Source organism: Grampus griseus, assembly GCF_964374135.1.
Source record: "Grampus griseus genome assembly, chromosome: 1".
Taxonomy (NCBI): Eukaryota; Metazoa; Chordata; class Mammalia; order Artiodactyla; family Delphinidae; genus Grampus; species Grampus griseus.
This window is the reverse complement of record NC_139017.1, coordinates 37,503,700-37,523,881: the sequence shown is the minus strand read 5'-3', so window position 1 is coordinate 37,523,881 and position 20,182 is coordinate 37,503,700. Positions and strand designations below refer to the sequence as shown.

The window sequence follows — 20,182 nt, the reverse complement described above, 5'->3', positions numbered from 1 at the left end:
TCAAAACCAACTTAGGCTTGCTTTTATTTCACAAAGTTGCCTACAAATGAATGGGGCGTGTATGCAGTGTTAACATCAGCCTCCATACAGTTTTTCTAATATCAATACTGACCCCTATGAAAAGGAGCATGAAACTAGCAAGAGAAACACATCCAGTAATTTCTAATCAATGAGGATTTTTGTTGCCAGGTTGTTGGTATTTTGCACCAATCAGTTACAAGATTGTCATTTCATTTTCCTCCGCTTTAGTTACTTCCTCTGAAATATCTAGTGAGTTCAACTCTTCCCTTCCCATTGGAAATTCCTTAGTGGAAAAAAATAAAGATGTTTTCTTTATCTTAGAGTCTCAATTCATGTTACAGACAGAAAGATGATCATCTGCTCTGTCTTCCTCTAGAAGAACTCCATGGACCTATTTCTCAGCTCCAGGATACTACTCCCAGCCAATCACCCCTCATCTTACCATGCAGGACACTGCAACTACACATGCTGCTCCAGGAAGACTCCCAGGGGAGTGGGATTTATTCTGCTTGGGGCTTCTTGTAGAGTGCTTATCATGTTATTATTATTACTAGTGTTTTATAGGTCACTGATATGGGTAAATGAAGCCATGTGTACTTTGTTTCCATTTGTTTAGGGAAAAAACCACATAATTTATTGTTCAAAACATTATCTATTGTCCATATGTCTGTGATGATTAAAGGAATGCACTCAGCATAGTGTCTGCAATAAAATAAGCACTCTGTAAGGCTGACCTATATTATTATGACTATAATCAATGTTATTATTCCCAAAATAAGGAGTTAAACCCTTTACCTTTAAACGGCTTTACTGCAACGTGAAAATAAGGAAACATGACAAATACAGGGAAATGTAAATGTTTGAGCATCTTACAGTCTTTAGTAGTTCTGAGTCCATTCTCCCTTAGGTATTTATTTGTAAATGTGGGGCTCACTGAGCCCTCCACAGAATAAGGTCATCCAGGACCTACAATCAAAGCAAAACCATAGGTCCTCTCTGGCATCAGAGGACCTCCAGGCTCGCTGATTTCCATTTTCCTGAGACTCTATTCAGCTTATTATACGTATTCCTTATTTTATTTAAGCTTCAGAACAATCCTGTGAGTTAATTAGTATGCCATTTTTTACATGAAGAAACAGTCTCAGAGACGTTATATAAAGTTACATAAAGTTGTCCAACTATTTAAAGACAGAGAAGTCATTCCAACCCCGATCTCCCCGATTCTAAAGCCCCATCACAGCGTGCTGCCTTTGGCCATCTCAACACAGATGGACAGTAAATATATATTTCTTTGTTTTAGGAAAAATTATACAAATGTTGGTGGAATGTTTTGACTAACATGTACCACTAAATAAAAACATTTAATATTTACTGGTATGTTCTAAATACAATAACCTTATGAGGTAGGTACCATCATTCTCCCCATTTTCAGATGAGGAAACTGAGACAGAAAAACTACGTAACTTATCTAATGTCACGTGGCTGGGATATGAGCCACAGTCCCAGAGCCTGGAGTCTTTACTGCACCATACTGCTTGTGCTGGATACTTTCATTTTGCCCCTCCAGATCCATTCTCTGCCTTTCTCCATTAGGCTCTGTGTCCAGGGATACTGATCTTTATGGACCGCCTCACTAGGGGCTCCTTGGTCTTGAGGCAGGAGATAGATGGGCCCCAGGCTTAGCAGCTTGTTCCCTGTGGACAGATACTCCAAGATGAAGAGGGAGAGGAGCTAAGCCCTGCCCATAGAGACCACATGTTTCTCATTCTCGAGGTCAAGGAAAACCTTCCCGACTATACATGAGCAGAGAGGCTCCTTGGAGGTCAGAAAGGGAGTGATGTCAACGTACTCATAGGCCTCTTCGCTAGAATCCATCTTGGCTAAGAGATGCGCACGCACACGTGGGAGGACCCAGAGATTAACCAAATACAGACTCGGAACCAGACAAAGCAAGATGATTGGCCAAAGGAAACCTGGAAGAAAGGTCCCAAAGGAGTGATTCAAACTACCAAGAGGGTACGACTCTTTCTCTGAGTCCGCCTGTGTGTCTATCCACAGGTATTCTTTTTCCTTCTTACAAACACTTGACTTGTTTCACTACTTTCCGTTTCTTTGCGGAAATTCATTTTCTGCAAAGCTGTACAGGCCAGGGCCTTGTCACTGGTCTAGTGGCTAGGATTCAGCTCTCTCACTGCCACGGCCTGACTTCAATCTCCGGTCGGGAACTGAAATCCTGCTTCAAATCGCTTCAGGCTGAGGGCACCCAAGATCAGTGACCCAGCTTCCAATTAGATTGGGTGAAATGAAAGGGATAAAGAGGAGTGGGGTATTTATTCCCCTGGTTCCATCCTCCAGGGCTGCAGTTTGCCTATCAGAGGTCCTTAGCCTTGATCTCCCTGGGTGCTGGTCCAAGCTCTCTCTCCTCTATTGTTGCTGGACTCTTAGTGCTTCACCATTCCCTGTTGGCTGCCCTTAGGCCTACCCACACCTCGGTAATCTGCTATTCAGTAAACTCTGTTTTGCCCCTGTTGAGCGAGCCATCTGTTTTCTGCCCAGATGATTACTCATATCCTGCTTCTTTAATCATTCTTAGAGAAAAATTCTGGGATGACCTCTCCTCTCTCCTTGCTGTTGTAAGAAAATTGATGGTATATTCCCAGAGCATGTTGACTTTAGCAGCAGTTGGTCTTGCCTAGGAGGGAGGAGAACTTAGAATGGAGATTCCTAATGTCCTGGACTTTTACTACCCTGCCACATATTCAGAGAAAAGTAGACAGCCTTTCAGTGCCTTTCCAGCCACTTATAAGGTAGAGGGTAGTAAATTTAGATCAGATGCCCAAGTCTATTTTTAAGAGATAGAAAGGATGGGGGGAATGGGGTCTGCAGTTTTGCTACTTGAAAACAAACATTAAAAAATAAACATAAAATGTTTTCAAAGGCTTATTATATGCTGGGTACTACTGAAATTTCCCTATTTGCTTAATCTTATGTGGTTGGTATTATATGTATCCTATCTATTAATGAAGAAATTGAAGCACAGAGTAGGTAGATAACTAAGGGTCATGAATCTAGTAAGTGGTGGAGCTAAGATTCAAATCCAGAGAATCTGGCATTAGATGCCCCCTGTTCACTCCATTGGCCAATGCAGCAGTTAGGACCCTGAGGAACAGAGTGTGTGCCCTGGTCTTCAATGAGACCCACGGTCCTTCTAGAGTGAAGTCTCTGGCTGGTTGAGGAGTTGGGATGGTATCCATCAGCTATTATCACCCTGTAGTGTAATTACATCCCCTTTCCTCCTCTAGGCTCCTTGAAAATGAGGACAGCATCTGTTAGTCTTTGCTTTCCCATGGTGTTTAGTGTGGTGACTAGCATCAAGTAGACCAAACATCTGCTGAACAAATGAATGGGGATGGAATCTCTGATGTGTCACTGTATTGTTAAAACTGCATCCTCTGATGAAAACAAAAGACAAAATCAGAGGCAGGACTCACAGTGGTTGAGGGTGCAGTCTCGGGAGAAAGAATGCATACGCCCCCTATGTTCAGACACTTAGCAGCTAGCAGCAGTTTAACCCTGAGCAAGATGCTTTGCCTCCCTATGCTTCATTTCCCTCATCTGTGAAAAGAGGGTGATGATCATGGTGTCTTCCTTATAGGCTGTGGTAAGGATTAAGTGAAATGAAATGAAATGAAATGAAATGAAGTGAAATAAAATTCAACTCTTGTTGAACGGCGATAACAAGCACACAATCATTCTGATCTGGTATTACTTTCTTAATCACAGGGCAATCACCAAAGAAAGGAAAGAGTCGTGGGAGTCTTTCACGTCTAACAGAGAGTGACAGTCGAGAGGAGTATGCCCGTACCAAACAGAGTAGCACAGGGAACCACTCCAGAAGAAAGCACTAGGTGTTAAAAAGGAACGCTGGAACTAAAACATCCTACACCAAAGACCTGCAAGTTATATGATAGGATAGTCGTTAAGATACATTCTCATGGGACTTCTAAATATCATCATTGACCTCCTTCAAAAACTATAAATTTCTTGACAATTATTTCTTTATTTGATAAAATTTCCTTCTGATATAACACAGCCAGCTAGCCAGCATTACTTAGAAGTGGGAAATAAAACCAATCCACAAGTCTGGGACGTGCAGGGAGAGGTTTTTGGGGGGGGTGGGGGGATTGGAAGGGGAGATGTTTGAAGACACGAGTTGGGAGAGGTGGAGAGAAAGGATGGGGAAGCTCAGAACAAGTGAATTATCCATTTGATAGTGGATTGTTCTGTGTTAGGTTCTTGGACACAAGAGTATAACATCTGTGGGTAACTCTGAGATTTCAAACTTGGACTTTGCTTAAACCTAGGAGGCATTAATTAGATCATTGACAATCACCCAGTTTACAAAGAAATGAAAGAGTTAGACTGTTTAGTTCCTTTCCATCTTCAAAGGTGAACGGTTTAAGTACATCCTTTAGATGTGTCTTAACTTGTATTTCCAAACTGTAACACCATACAATGATTTACGTGCCTCTGATGTTCAGCCAAATAATTTCTTTACTTTGGTTTCTCTTTTATGTTAAAAAAAAAAGATGAAAGATACCTAGACCTTCTTTAAAAAAAGAACAGGAAGAAAGAAAACAACTACAAGTTATCTCAAGAGAGAGTTGATACAAAATATATCCCACTAGGTTAGGAAATCGGTGAACAAGGTTAAGAGAGTAAAAGCATAATACTCTACAGATTCCTTTAGAAACAGTAGATGAAAAATCGCTCTAATAAAATGAAAGGACTCAGTACGGGCATGGCTTCACTGCAGTTCTTAAATCTATTAAATGTGCAGTTATCATTAAAGCATCTATATTCTCTAGAGTTTAAAATATTTATATAATAGGAGAATCTGGAACAATGAGAAAAGAAAAATGGCTAAATTATCTGCTAAAAATTTTGCAAATCCAATTTTAACACTGTCACTCTGCTTTTTGTTAACAAAAGCTTTTACTTTGGTGGCTTTAAAGCACATATTGGCTCATACAATTCCAGTAACCCCTCACAGTATCTTTTTTCACACACATCAAAAAAGAACCATCTCTCCAGCCTTTTCCTAGACTCTCCCACTCAAATTTACTTCCCAGCAACCGACAACTAGCCACCTGGTTTCTAACAAACACAGTGGCACAATTTCCCCACTTCGAAAGCAAAATAACAACATTATGAGGATTGTAACAATACCAGTTAACATTTATGGGGCACTTACCCTGTATCAGACCTGTGTAGAACATTTTACATGCATTATCTCATTTAACCTTATAACAACTTCCTGAAGTGTATAATTCTATTATCCTCATTTTACAAACAAGGAAACTGGGACTTACAGAGACCATGTCACAAAGAAATATAGAATTTTTATCAGTTAGAATACATTTATCTTTAGGTAACTTAATACTCAACTCTAACTGGCTTAAACAAAAAGATCACTTCCCTGATTCAGAGGCTTAGAGGTAGGATGGTCTGAGTGTTGACTTAAGCCAAAGGCTCTGGATTTTCTTAGCTCTTTCCTCCGCCTTGTATTTGTTTCATCCTCAGACTTGTATGAAGATGCCTGTACCAGATCTGGAATTCACATCCATGCAGGACAATATCTAGAAGACAACTTTTCCAAGATACCCTTAGCTAAATTTCCCCGCATCTCAGTGGCACAAAGTATATGAGATGACCTTTCCTGAACAACCTGGAAGGCGGATTGGAAATGCTACGGTTGACATATGAATTAAAGCCCGTCCCTGTTGGCATCAAACTCCAGCTTATAAAAACGGACGATTTTAGCAATGCTTTTTGCTAGCCCTTTTCTGCCTAGCTAAAGTTAAAGATCAAAATATCAGTTGAAGATCTGGGAGAAAAACACTATTAAGATTGCAGTGGGTTAAATTTATGTTATATACATATATCTATAAAATTTTCTGTAATTCACACCAAATTTTTTAAATTGTTCCTATAAATTACTTGGCAATTGTCAGAATTATTAGGACTATAAAAAATATGCATTACCCCATTTCTTAATAAGTAAGCCTGTACCTCTGTAGGGCTCATATTCTCCATTTAAGACAACAGTATTTTCTTTTCTTTTTTTTTAAAGATTTTTTTTTTGATATGGACCATTTTCCTTTTCAAGTCTTTATTGAATTTGTTACAATACTGCTTCTGTTTGTTTTTTTTAATTAATTTATTTTTATTATTTATTTTTTTATTTTTGGCTGCATTGGGTCTTTGTTACTGTGCGCGGGCTTTCTCTAGTTGCGGCGAGCAGGGGCTACTCTTCGTTGCAGTGCACAAGCTTCTCGTTGTGGTGGCTTCTCTTGTTGCAAAGCATGGGCTCTAGGTGTGCAGGCTTCAGTAGGTGTGGCGCATGGGTTTAATTGCTCCGCAGCATGTGGGATCTTCCCAAACCAGGGCTCGAACCCGTGTACCTTGCATTGGCAGGCAGATTCTTAACCACTGGACCACCAGGGAAGTTCCAACAACAGTATTTTCAATTTTGCATAAATCAATTGTCTCTGAGTATATGAATATAGAGTTACATTTATGGGACAGACGAGGTTATATTCTAGCTCTATGGCCCAACTCCTAAAAAAGTCCTATGGTTCCCCCTAAAAGTTTACCCAGTTTGTTCTGAGAACTTCCAAGTTATGCCTGACTGCTCACGGCAGGTTCAAGCAACTGTTCTTTCAAATGCTCTAGATGCTGACCACGGCCATGTCTCTTCTCACCTCTTCTCTAATACCTTCTGCTGAGAACCACCCTGTCTACTGGGTATCCTCTGCTGGCAGCAATGCCCCATCTGTCTACACTGAACACCACTGCCACTTCTCCCAAAAGCCTCACAACCCCCTAAGCAGATGGTATCCCCATTGATGCAAGAGAGAATGTTGCTTTTCCTCACTTATGCCCTACTTTGTGCTGATGATACTGACTGTACCCCAGAGTCTTACATAATTCCAGGTTAAAAAGCAACTCCAAATAGTGGCCTTTCTTTTTTTTTTAATTGGAGTAAAATTGCTTTACAATTTGTCTTAGTTTCTGCTGTACAGTGAAGTGAATCGGCTATATGTATACCTATATCGCCTTCCTCTTGGACCTCCCTCCCCTCCATCCCACCAATCTAGGCCATCACAGAGCACTGAGCCGAGCCCCCTGTGCCATACAGCAGGTTCTCACTAGCTATCTATTTTACACATGGTAGTGTATTTATGTCAAACCTAATCTTCCAATTCGTCCCATCATCCCCTTCCCCACCGTGTCCACATGTCCATTCTCTACATCTACGTCTTGATTCCTGCCCTACAAGTAGGTTCATCTGTACTATTTTTCTAGATTCCAATATATGTGTTAATGTATGATATTTGTTTTTCTCTTTCTGACTTACTTCACTCTGTATGACACTCTCTAGGTCCATCCACATCACTACAAATGACCCAATTTTGTTCCTTTTTATGGCTGAGTAATATTCCATTGTATATATGTACCACATCTTCTTTATCCATTTATCTATTGTTGGACATTTAAGTTATTTCCATGTCCTGGCTATTGTAAATAGTGCTGCAATAAACATTGTGGTACATGTGTCTTTTTTGAATTACAGTTTTCTCAGGGTATATGCCCAATAGGGGGATTGCTGGGTCATATTCAGTTCTATTTTTAGTTTTTTAAGGAACCTCCATACTGTTCTCCATAGTGGCTGTACCAATTTACATTCCCACCAACAGTGCCAGAGGGTTCCCTTTTCTCCACACCCTCTCCAGCATTTATTGTTTGTAGATTTTTTGACGATGTCCATTCTGGCCAGTGTGAGGTCATTAGGGTCAAGCACAGTGTATGGGATGGGACAAGAAACCCAGTTCCTGAGACGGTCCTGCACTCTTCTCCAACTCTTCTCTTCCCAGGCTCCCAAATTCTCATGCAGATGTTTACTCAAATAACTGCTAAGGGCTCAGTAGTTGAGTAGTTGTCAGACCTGCCCAGACATTTCTGGATCACTACAGTGGACACAATATGGACTCAAGCCACATATCACTCTAAGGCTGTTTCTTGCAAGAAGAGAAAACATTTGGACTAAAGTAACCTCCCAGGTTTGTATATCACATATTAATAAAAAATATTTTTGCTAAAATGTTTATTCTAGAAATACGCAATGTCCTATTAGTTCCACCATGATGTAATAGGAACTCTTTAGTTATAAGAGGACTACTGAACCACTTCTTTCAAGACAAGGAAGTTTGTCATGAAATTCATAGAACCTGTATATTGACTATATTCCCTGTGCTGTCCATTATATCCTTAAAACTTATTTTTTTATACTTAGTAGTTTGTACCTTTTAAACCCCTTCATCTATTTTGCCCCCTCCCCCACCCATTCCCCTCTGGTAACCAATAATTTGTTCTCTGTATCTGTGAGTCTATTTCTGTTTTGTTACATCTGTTTGTTTTATTTTTTTTAGATTCCACATATAAGTGAAAATATACAGTATTTGTTTTTCTCTGTCTTATTTTACTAAGCATAACACTCTCCAGGTTTTATATATGTGTATACATATATTTATACATATATATATAAAATCCTGTCCTACAAAGAGAAACCCATACTTTTAGCTCACATCAGAAACTTAAATATTTACCACATATTAGATCACAAAGAAAGAGGAAAAAAAGGGCTTCCCTGGTGGCGCAGTGGTTGAGAGTCTGCCTACCAATGCAGGGGACACGGGTTCGTGCCCCGGTCTGGGAAGATCCCACATGCCACGGAGCGGCTGGGCCTGTGAGCCATGGCCGCTGAGCCTGCGTGTCCGGAGCCTGTGCTCCGCAACGGGAGAGGCCACGGCAGTGAGAGCCCCGTGTACCGCCAAGAAAAAAAAAAAAGAAAGAGGAAAAAAGAAAATATACACACACAAACATATATCTACATATATGTGCCTATATATATATATGTGTGTTAAGTATCTGTGAATATATATATATATATACAGTCAATCATGCTTGTTATCTTTCAACCAATAGTTGAAAAATTGTTCGTTAAGAAAAATTTTAAATAATACTAATTGCAGTAATGACAAACAAAAAACTATAGAATTTTTTCGATACACTGACCACATCAAATCAAATGTGAATTATACCCACGTAAAATTTTATCTTTGTTCTGGCATGTTCCTAGAAACTTAAGTGGGAGCCAAATAAATAAGTAAACAATATTTTATCATCACAAGTAAGGTCAAGGAAAGGTAACAAAAAGAAAGAAATAATCATGACAGTTAAGTATATCTCAAACACTTCTTTAGAAGTACCAAGATTTTCTTAGCATATAAGTTATAGATTTTATTATCATAAAAATTTTTAGATAAGTATATAGTTACTGAGTTATAGTTTTTTACTTTTAATCTTAGAGATCAAACTTCATTAGAATTTGGCTTAATAACTCACTTTTTTATATTCTACTTCAGTAAACGAATGTAAAATGAGTCAAGTAAAAGTCAAATCAAGCCTCATTTTACCAACTATCCAAAAGCTGTACATCAGAAATACAAACTGACCTTACTAAACTACAACAACTACAAAAGTTTTCAAGTTCCACTAAATGAATTTTAAATAAATGTATGCTTAAATCTAAATAATTTATCAGTATAGCATAATACAGTCTAGAAATTAATACCAGATAAATCTATGTTTCTCCACATTGTTTTAATGACTTTATCGACCTGTGGGGAATGGGGGAAAATGTTTTTTTGTTTGAATTGTTTTTGAAATCAAAACTGACACAATTAGGTTTGCCTAACTGATGTTGGTAAGGTAGCTGGTAATAAAGTAGACCCACTTTATTAAACTGACCTCATTAACTTGTTTTTTGTCCAGATGGAACACTTGACCAGAACTTGTAGAGGCAATTTCTTCATAGACTCTATATCCAATATGGCCCCTGTCATCACAATCTCCAGTGAGCACAAATACCACCTATGATTTTTGAAAAAAGAAGATAGTTTAAAGGGTTCTCAGAAACCAATATATACTTATTGAGCACTTACTATGTATTTACATACTACCAAGCAAGTGGAAGATATATAGATATAGATATGCATTCTACTGGTTCTAAGCCTGAACTCAAGAGGCCTTGGGTATTTCCACTTGCTCTCTAGTGTTTCTGCATTGGTCATGAGAAGAACATGCCTAAACTAGCTTCCTGGTCTCAGAAAGTGGCTGAGAAACCTGAAAGGCAGAGCCAAGTCATCCCAAGATCACCTAGATAAGCCAAACCCAAACTATGCCCAGATACACAAGTGAGCAAGCATAGTCTAGCAAAACTGAAACCTGCAAACATGTGAGAAATAAATGATTATTGTTTTAAGTCATTGAGAGAACACCTTGTTATGCAGCAATAGCTAACTGATACAATGAGTAACTGACTCAGACAAGATTCCACACAGGAGGCGATATTTGAAATACAGGCCTTTTCTGTCAGGGCTATGTTTTTGTCAGTTATAAGGATAAGATGGTAACAAGCATCTTAATTAAACTCTAATCATTTCTTCTCCATATTATGAAACAAGGCATTCATATGCTATATACAAATATCACATATCCATTTAACATGTTTAGATTAAATGACACATACATATTGGAGTCCATATATATGGATCAATAGTTGTAATTATTGACGTCTGTCACACATAGTTTGTCAGGGAGGGGAGGCAATCTCTTGTATTTCTTACAGCTGTGTTCAGATGGAAAATTCAGTGGTGGGGAGTTGATTCCTACTCACTTGTGACTGTTTCTGTTGGATAAGCTGCAGCACCTCATGAGTGAGCCGATAATCCTTGGACCGTGCATCAGTGAAAACATAGATGAAAGAACCAGGAAGAGAAATCTCCAAGGCAATTTTTATAGCTCCAATACTCATTTCTGGACAATCGCCACCACCCTGTTGAGGAGCAGTGAGAAAAAAGTCAATTATTTCATTAGCAGAAAAGAGATACCTTAGTTATTACAAGTTGCTGTAGGAGCTCTAGAACTGAGAGGTTGTCTTCACTTTTATTTTCTGTCAGTTTGCCACTGGATTAACCACTTTGGTTACAAGGAGATGGAAAAGATATAAAATGATGCAGTGTTAGAAAAACCTGTACTTATGCATAAATTAAAAATTCACCCATATGATCCTACAATCCCACTCCTAGGCACATATCTGAAGAAAACCATAATTCAAAATGATACATGCACCCCGATGTTCACTGCACCACTATTTACAATAGCCAAGACATGGAAGCAACCTAAATGTCCATCGACAGATGAATGGATAAAGAAGACGTGTTGTGTATGTATATACAATGGAATATTAACCGTAAAAAAGAATGAAATAATGCCATTTGCAGCGACATGGATCGAACTCGAGATTATCTAAGTGAAGATTATCTAACTCGAGATTATCTAAGTACACTTTGCTGTACACCTGAAACTAACATGACATTGTAAATCAACTGTATTTCAATAAAAATAAGTAAATAAACTAAACTTAAAAGAGTCAGGAAAAGAAAAAAAATAATAAAAATTCACCAAAAATACAGAAAATAGAAATTGTTATATGCTTTTTAACTTGACTGACTCCCACTCTCATACATGACTATTTTATACATCCCCTCTTTTCTTATCCCTTCTCACTCTTATTTGATGACTTTTCTTCTATTGTACTGAGAAGATAGAAGCAATCAGAAGAGAACTTTCGTAAACTCCCGCACCGATACCTATTAACGTCCAGCAACAGCAGGCACATGCCCCGCCTTCATGGTGAAGGAATCATTTACACCCACAGCTTAGGCTAACTTCTCACCTGGGCCTAGTCAAGGACATGGCTCCTATGGCTGTCCCTTCTCCCCACTCCATTGTCAAACATTCTGTCTTCACTGGATCATTCCCACCAGCAAACAAACACACTGGTTCATCTCCCATACCCAAGTTTCTGCCCAAATGTGACTTATCAGAGAAGCCTTCCGTGACCACTTTATATAAAATACACTCCCTCTGTCACTCTTTTCACTCTGCTTCATTATTACTATTAACACATGATCTCTGTGTTTTATTTTCTACTCAATTAGGCTCAATATACCTTCCTAAACAAAAATAGCCCTCACCGTAAGAGGAATTCTTGTCACACTTATTTCCTTCCAACACATGTGAACTGACAGATAAAACTGTAAGCATGCTGTAATTACCATTTTATACATTATATTTTAAATTTAGAGCTATATCCTGCTTATGTTATCATGTCATCAATGTTCTTCAAAATCACAGGTTTTAGTGATTGTATAATATTCTGTCTATATCCCATAATTTAGTCAGGCATTTCTCTATTGTTAAATATTAATTCTCTTTCAAATTTTCCTGTTATAAATAAATACAAATCTATTATAAATATGCTTATATTTATAATATATATAATATAGTATTTTTTTTCTCATTAGCAGATGTCAATAACTACAGGGTCAAGGAAATGGACTTTCAACCAATATGTTTTGAGCAATGAATAACTGCTAAACACCCTGCAAGGATTTAGGTACGCAAAGATGAATAAGCCAAAGTATATTGTCCTTAAGGAACTCATGCCTAGAAAAGACAATCAAATAAAAAAGCAGGGCAGCTTGGGATCCTGGGGGGCCTCGTGGTTCCACAGTCCACTAGAACCCAGTGAGTAAGAGCTCTTTCTCAAAAAGAAAATAATTACTTGATGAAAGGGATACGGTTTTACCTTTAAACTCTGAAGATTCTACTTGATTATCCTATTGGGGTTTTCCCTAGGCTCCAAACAATCTCTGATTCTGATACAGATACCCTGAGCACCACAGGATCTAATCAGGGTCATGAGAACCAAGCACTAGAATTGTTTACACTTTAGCCTGGACCACCTGAAGAATCTTTTCTTGCACTGGATGCCACTCAGTACTTACAGCCTTTAAACATCATTTATTCAATGAGTTGGAACTGAGCACCAACTGTTACAAATTACTTCTAAAACTGAGACACCCATTAAATATTATGCCACTTTCTTAGTAGTAGAGGGCTGGACACTGCAGTAACTTTCGAGAAGATAACAGTTATCGACTCCCAGAAATTTTATTGAGTTAGCAGTTCCTTCTATTTTTTCAGTAAATATCTCCTATCCTCTTTTACTTATGTGCATTTTCACAGGATCTAGCTTAACAGATAATACTGTTCTCAAAAACTTGTATACTTGTATCCTCAGACTGTACTTATCTCCCAAATTCCAATTTTCTATTTACAAGTGCTTGTTAGACACCTACTCCTAGACGTCTTACAGGTGTCTACAATTCAGTGCATGTACTATGGAACTCACTGTATTTTCCCCAACCATATCTTCCCTATTTTTGTTAATGGTACCATCTGCCTAGATGTTCAGTTCAAAACCTGAGGCATTTTTGACTCCTCCCTCTTTCTTCACCTAATCAGTGGTCAAACCATTTTCCTTCTACACCCATCATGAATCTGTTCCCTCCCTTCCTCTTTACTTCCTACAATTCATTCTTCTTATCATTAATTTTATTATAAGTATAGCCTCCTATCTAATCTGCTCTTCCTACCACCAAACTTTATATTTCCTGAAGTAAAGAGCTGTCTATATCACGTTCCTAGTTAAAATCTTTCACTAACCACTGTGTTGGATCAAATTATCTTTCTGGCTTTCTATCTCCTGATGCTCCCTCTTCAAAAATTGCTTCCTTGGTAATTAGACTTACCTTGGTGATCATTGTGAAATGCACAGAAATGCTGAATTAATATGTTGTGTAACAGGAACTGTGTTGTAGGTCAATAATACTTCGAAAACAAACTCACAGAAAAAGAAATCAGATTTTGGTTACCAGAGGCAAGGGGAGGGGGAATTAGCTGAAGGCAGTCAAAAGGTACAAACTTGCAGTTAAAAGTAAGAGAAGTACTAGGGATGCAATGTACTACATGATAAATATAATGAACACTGCTGTGTGTTATATATGAAGGTGGTTAAGAGAGTAAACTTTAAGAGTTCTCATCACAGGGGAAAATTTTTATTCTATTTCTTTGGTTTTATATCTATATCGGATGATGACTGCTTACTAAACTTATTGCAATAATCATTTCATGATGTATGTAAGTCAAATCATCATGCTGTACACCTTAAACTTAATACAGTGATGTATGTCAATTATATCTCAATAAACTCGAAGAAAAAAATTGCTTCCTTTAATCTGAGGCTATTTCCTGTTCTTTAACTATGCCCCTTGCTTCACATCTTAATTCCTTTAGTACTTTCATTCAAGTAATCTTTCTACTGCTGCATCTCCACCATCAAACATTCCTTACCGATGTGTGCATGTCTAAAATCTCCCATTTTCTATAAGCTATTTGATGGCAGGAACTGTGTGCTAAGTCCTTGAGAACTCAGTTCATAGCATTTGCTGACATACAGTAATTATTGAGTAAATATTTGTCAAATTGAATTATTTTCCTTCCAAGGTTGAGACAATATGCCTTCCCCTCTTTTAAAATGTTCTCTTTTCTCCCATTCAGATATACTTCCTCACTCTTCAGATGTACTCTAATTTGCTTTATTCTTTAATAATGAAACATATTTTCCTTGGCATAACAGTTATTTGGAGGGATTACCGTGTGCAGCAAATGCCCCTGAGTGAGCATTTGTGGGCTAGGAAAGTGGGAAATAGCTACTGGGCACATTGGTAACTTTAGTATGTTGGATAGGAATAATTGTTACTTGTAGCCAACTCTGCATATCTGTAATGAATACTCTGGACTGCTCAAAAATGTATTAGATTCCTACTGTATTTTCAGAAGCTTAAGCAAAAAAACAATTTCTCACCTGCACTTGACATTGTGCACCTGAGTGGAATCACAATATAAGTTATCCATTCCACAGCATTTGTCAAATGGCCAAGTACACAATAATCCTCTGTGGTAAATAACTCTGGAGAGATGAATTGCTTTTTGCTCATTGTCACCTAGTAGCAAGGGGCTAGGAGAAGTCATCTGTCTGTGGGCCAAAAATCAGAACAGCTAAGTCATCTTCAGAGATACTTGTTAGGAATGGCAAGAATGATAAATCTTGTCCAGTTACTGAGTGGAGAACAATCTTTGAGCCACTTGACTCGCATTCAAATTTACTCTAAGAGAACCTCGGGATGCTCATCCCTCCACATCATCCAGGAGTAGATTCTAAAGACCACTAGAATCCTTGGAAGTTTGCCTATCTCATTGTACATGTAGGTTCTTGAAAAGAAAAATAAGTTTCTTTTTTCCAAAAGAAGTTAACATATAATGTTATAGCCTTATAAAGGTCCCTCTCTGATACTTGAGTTTAATTTTCTAATCATTTTAAATCATAAATAACCATTAAAATGATCTATAAAGGGAAGACTTCAGATATGTGCTATCTACTATAGTAGCCACTAACTAGCCCTATGTGGCTACAGAACACTTGAAACTGAGGAAATGAATGTTTTTATTTTAAAATTGAAAACTGAAGTACTGATTTTTATCCTGATGACATGTTAAATTGATAATATTTTAGATATAATGGGTTAGATTATTTAAATTAATTTCAACTGTTTTTTAAGATTACATATGTGGCTCACATTCTACTTTTATTGGACAGCACTGCTTTAGAATGATATGTTTGGTTTAGTTATGCAGGCTTCATTCTAGACTATTATTTGTAAAGCTGTTGATTTGATCTAAAAGTCTTCCGTGAACTTTGCTTCCTGGAAGAAGTTATTAGAAACAAAATTTCAAGTTGTTTTCATTTACTAAGGTTTAGGAATCAAGCTAAAATCTACTCCAAAAATCTATAAATCACTTACTTTGTTTAAACATACACACACACACACAAAGTTTATAAATAAAGTTTTTATATATTTACATAAACATATAAAATATCTTAGAAACTTAACTCACAGGTTGGCTAACAGTGTTTCCCAAATCATTAACTGATCTTCTGATCATTAAATTTAGCTAAAAGGTAAATTTGTCAGAACAGGACTGAGAACCATTGTCAAAACGTCCATGCTTATAAATAAGCCTAACAAAGTCGGATACTTTAGGTTAATTTGGGTCAAACTCATGTACAGATTATAAAATTAGTGCAATGGGATTGTGACTGAAATTATAAAAACAAACTGTTTTAAGTTTTTAGTTCCAAACTTAAAAAAAAAAAAGTAGTCCGTTAAAAGTCTTAACATTTTCTGTTTTGACCTGAATACCAAATGGAAAAGTAAAATAATATTCTATAAAACACCTACGATGAAGAAATTTAGAATAAATGAACGTGAATCTATGAAAAGTCTCATTTATTTAACTGATACTTTGTTGGTGATGACACTCTACTTGTATTAACTCAATGGATATCAATTGTGCACCAAGCACTGAGACGGTATTGTCACACATGCTCCGCTATTTACACTTTACATCAATTGATGGGGGAGGTATCATTTTTAGCATATTTTATTGACAGAGCACTAAATCTTGAAAACCCCTTTCCCAGGATCACACAACCAGTATGTGAAAGAGCAGGGATTAGGAACTCAATTCTGCCTGGCGTCACGCAAACAGCAGTGTGGCATTTTATTCCCTCATCTACTTCTGTGGCTGCAAGTAGCTTGTCAGGGACACTGTAAAAGCAGCAGAAGAAAGATTCTCCTTCTTCTGGATGCCCACGGAATATTGTTCATTCTATTATAGCATTCGCTGACTTGTACGTATAACTTATCTGCTTCCTCCCACTAGATCATTGTTCCTTGGGGAACTTAGTAAGTGTTCCATTGTTGTTTGATGAATGAATGGGTAAATGAATGAATAGTGGGTAAATGGGTAAATGAGACTGTGCAAAGCAATCCTGACACAATCTAGACACACTTGCTGTATTAAGTCTTAGCTTTGCTCAAGCCTGGACCATCTCATTTCAAGTAGTAAAATTCCAGAGCTAAGTCTCCTGAAAATACAAGTGCCAAAAGTTGTTCTTTAAGTAAGCAATACATATATGAATATATGTGTGTGTGTGTGTGTGTGTGTGCATGTGAGTGTATATATATAAAACTAACTCCCCCCATGTCTCCCCTCTCCCCCTCCTCCCTCTTCTTCCCTCTTATCTCTCTCTCTCTTTCTCCCTCCCCACCTCCCTCCCCCCACCCCGCATCATGAGGTCAATTTTTATATTTAACAGAAAACAAACACAGCAATGTATATGCATCCCCCGAAACCACATCAACCTGCACAGATACATGAAAATGAAAGCTGTGAGGGAGATAAAGTTGCATAATGCATTGAATTGCATAATTCCCTAAAGGTATATAAGAAGGGCCTGACTTTGTTAACTTAGAGTTTTTATTTGAATTCTGAAATATAACTAATTTGTATCAGTAGTTTCATTCATCATTTTGTCTTTATAATTCTACTGATTGTGACAACTTACCAAGTTGCCAAAGACACTTCAGATAGAAAAAAATGGTAACCTCAGAATTACAGTGATAATTATGTTCAGAAAATAAATTCCTGTCAACAAGATTAAATAAGAATGAATAGAAATGCTATCAGTCAAGGGAGTAATAAAACAGATTACCATGCTGTCTTTTCTAAATACAAGACAGTGTGGGAGCGGTACTGGAAGAAACTGAACCTTTAAACCCTGAGAGGAGCTGGAGAAAAATGAGGTCTCTGTCCAAAACCTGATGGGAAAACACTCATCAAACAAGAGATCAGAGAAGGAAGAAGGCTAATCTCAAGGCAGGCCCTTGCCATGCCTTATTATTTCTTCCAACCCATTTCAATTCTTCTATTCTCATCAGCCATTTTCAATGAATTAGTGTTTATACCAGTTGTTTTCCAGTTACGCCTAACTCTAAGCCATCAAAAAATGAAACATTGTTGGTAGGCTCATGCCTGAGTCCAAAAGAACGTCTATTGGCGTTACAATATTTACCCTTATTCTAACATGACTACAACCTACTAAGCCTAGTTTCAGAGTCAAACTGTATTTTCCTTTCACATGGAACACCCATTGTTTCGGATGTCTTATTTGCATCATTTTCCCTTTACATATAAAATTTAGAAATGAAACTCAGTTGCAAGCTGAACAAAAGTTTACAACCCTCAGTTCTCTTTCTAAAAATACAGCTGTGCGATTCTATAACCCAGAAAACAGAATGTACATGTGGAAACCATTAAATTACATTGAATTTAATTAAAAGTTGCTCCCAATCAAGTATAAAGTAAATCAAAATGACTGTAGAATCCTAATGCATCAGTGACATTTGGTATTCATCACTTGTAGAAAATACAGCAGGGATGTACTGAGGGACAGAATATTTCAGAGTCCAAACTTCAAATCTTCATAATCAAAAAAAGAAAAGGATGCATCCCAGGCAGTCCACCATGCTGCCCTTTACTAGTCTGAAGAAGGTGGAATACAAATCAAGGCATCAAAGAACTGCTGATCTCGATCCCAGGAACATTAAAGGTTAACAATGACAACCCTTTCCAGGCTTTCAGGTTATCACCTGTCAGTAGTAGGAGTCTAACGCTTCAGAAATTGATCTTTCCAGTTACTGGAACTTATTTTATGTTGAGCCTTACGAGGATATTCAGTTCACTTCCATTTAAATAATCATAAAGAAGAGACTATGTACCAGACGCTCAATATCTTGATTCATAAATCAGAAAATAACGTGACTTTATACCTTAAAATATTTCAAAAGCTTCATAATTTACATGAATTATAATAGACCATGGTCCTTTCAAGAGGGAAACAGCGTGGAAGCAACCAAGCAGTAACAAAAACACCACCGAATACCTTCTCGTGATCAGGAGACATATAGAAGTGTGCAGGGTTAACTCTAGGCAAAAATGGGAAACTGCAAACTGATATCTTGGAATTCTCAGTATCCACTTCAGTAATTCTCCTCTTCTCTGCTACTTAGAGAATTCCCTCCTCCTTCAAGGATTCTGTACCTTTTTATTGGGACCTTTTCTTTTTCCATCAAATTAAGACACTGCCTTGGTCTCTGGTTGGAAAGGACTCCTGGTCTCCAAATGTCTCTTTGAGAGAGATTCAAATGTCTCTCTTGTTTGCTCAGTGAGAAGGAGCCAGAAGAGGGCAGGGGCATGGTCTAAGGAGGCCCTTGTAGCCAATCATCATTTGCTTATTCAAGGACTAGGCATTCACCCTGCTTGCACTTCCTCTGGGAAGGCTTTCTTTCTCCCTGTCTTCTCTCTGCTATGACCCTTCTCTACCTTTCCTCTGTACTACCTCAGACTCTACCTGCCCACTTTCTCTTCCTTTCTGTTCCAACATTCACGTATGGAATTTACATGCTTTCCAGCACATTTGGCATAATCTTTGTTACTAATTGAAGAAGCTGTAATGTTGTGATTCTTTTTATTTAAAGTGATAAAAATATATTTATATTATGTAGGTTATAATAGGTCTTGATGAAAAAAATTAACAATGTATTTTTACTAATAAAATCATTATAATTTGTGAATGTTACATTTATATAGAAGTTGGAGATAGATAAGTTTTTTTGTTTGTTTTTTTTTTTAGAACAAGTAAGTAGTCATTAAACAAAATTGGTGAACTAAGATCTAGGTCATCTCAAAGGAGGAGACTAATATATAGAGAGAGTAGATAAATGAGGAGTTTTTAAAATCAACATGAATATAGAAGAATGGAGACCCGGTTTAAAGTTTGCATAAGGAAACCTGAGGGACTTAGCTGGTGACTGGACCAGTATTCAATAATGGGATATTCCTGCCCAAGAAAGCCTGTATCAGCCTTGAACATCAACAGAGGCTCCCAGATATTGCTCCACAGGAGCCCCAGGTATCATCTGCTGAGGAAGGCCAGTGCTATCAAATCTCTAACTGATGCCAGTTCATGCCTGGGGTACTGATAAGTTTCTGGAAGGGATCCGAACATCTGAAGGGATAACTGAACAAATACTACTCAAAGTCAATACCAAAACCAAGACCAAGACTCTACTAGTCTTCTTGAGACTTTTTCAAGGCCTAAGAAGAAAAAAAGATGGCTTCTTGAGAACTGCTTCAGATCAATTTGGATTGAGAAGAAACTCTT

General features: G+C 37.7%; 1 protein-coding gene across 1 annotated transcript in view; it reads right to left on the bottom strand.

The window, feature by feature from the left end:
• Positions 1 to 20,182, bottom strand: part of HMCN1 (hemicentin 1) — a gene marked incomplete at its 5' end in the record, with an annotated part of 521,222 nt that overhangs the window by 384,724 nt on the left and 116,316 nt on the right. The window contains 2 exons of the mRNA XM_082648266.1: positions 9,895 to 10,017; positions 10,823 to 10,981. Coding sequence (XP_082504392.1) covers positions 9,895 to 10,017; positions 10,823 to 10,981 — 282 coding nt within the window. The remainder of the gene's footprint in view (positions 1 to 9,894; positions 10,018 to 10,822; positions 10,982 to 20,182) is intronic.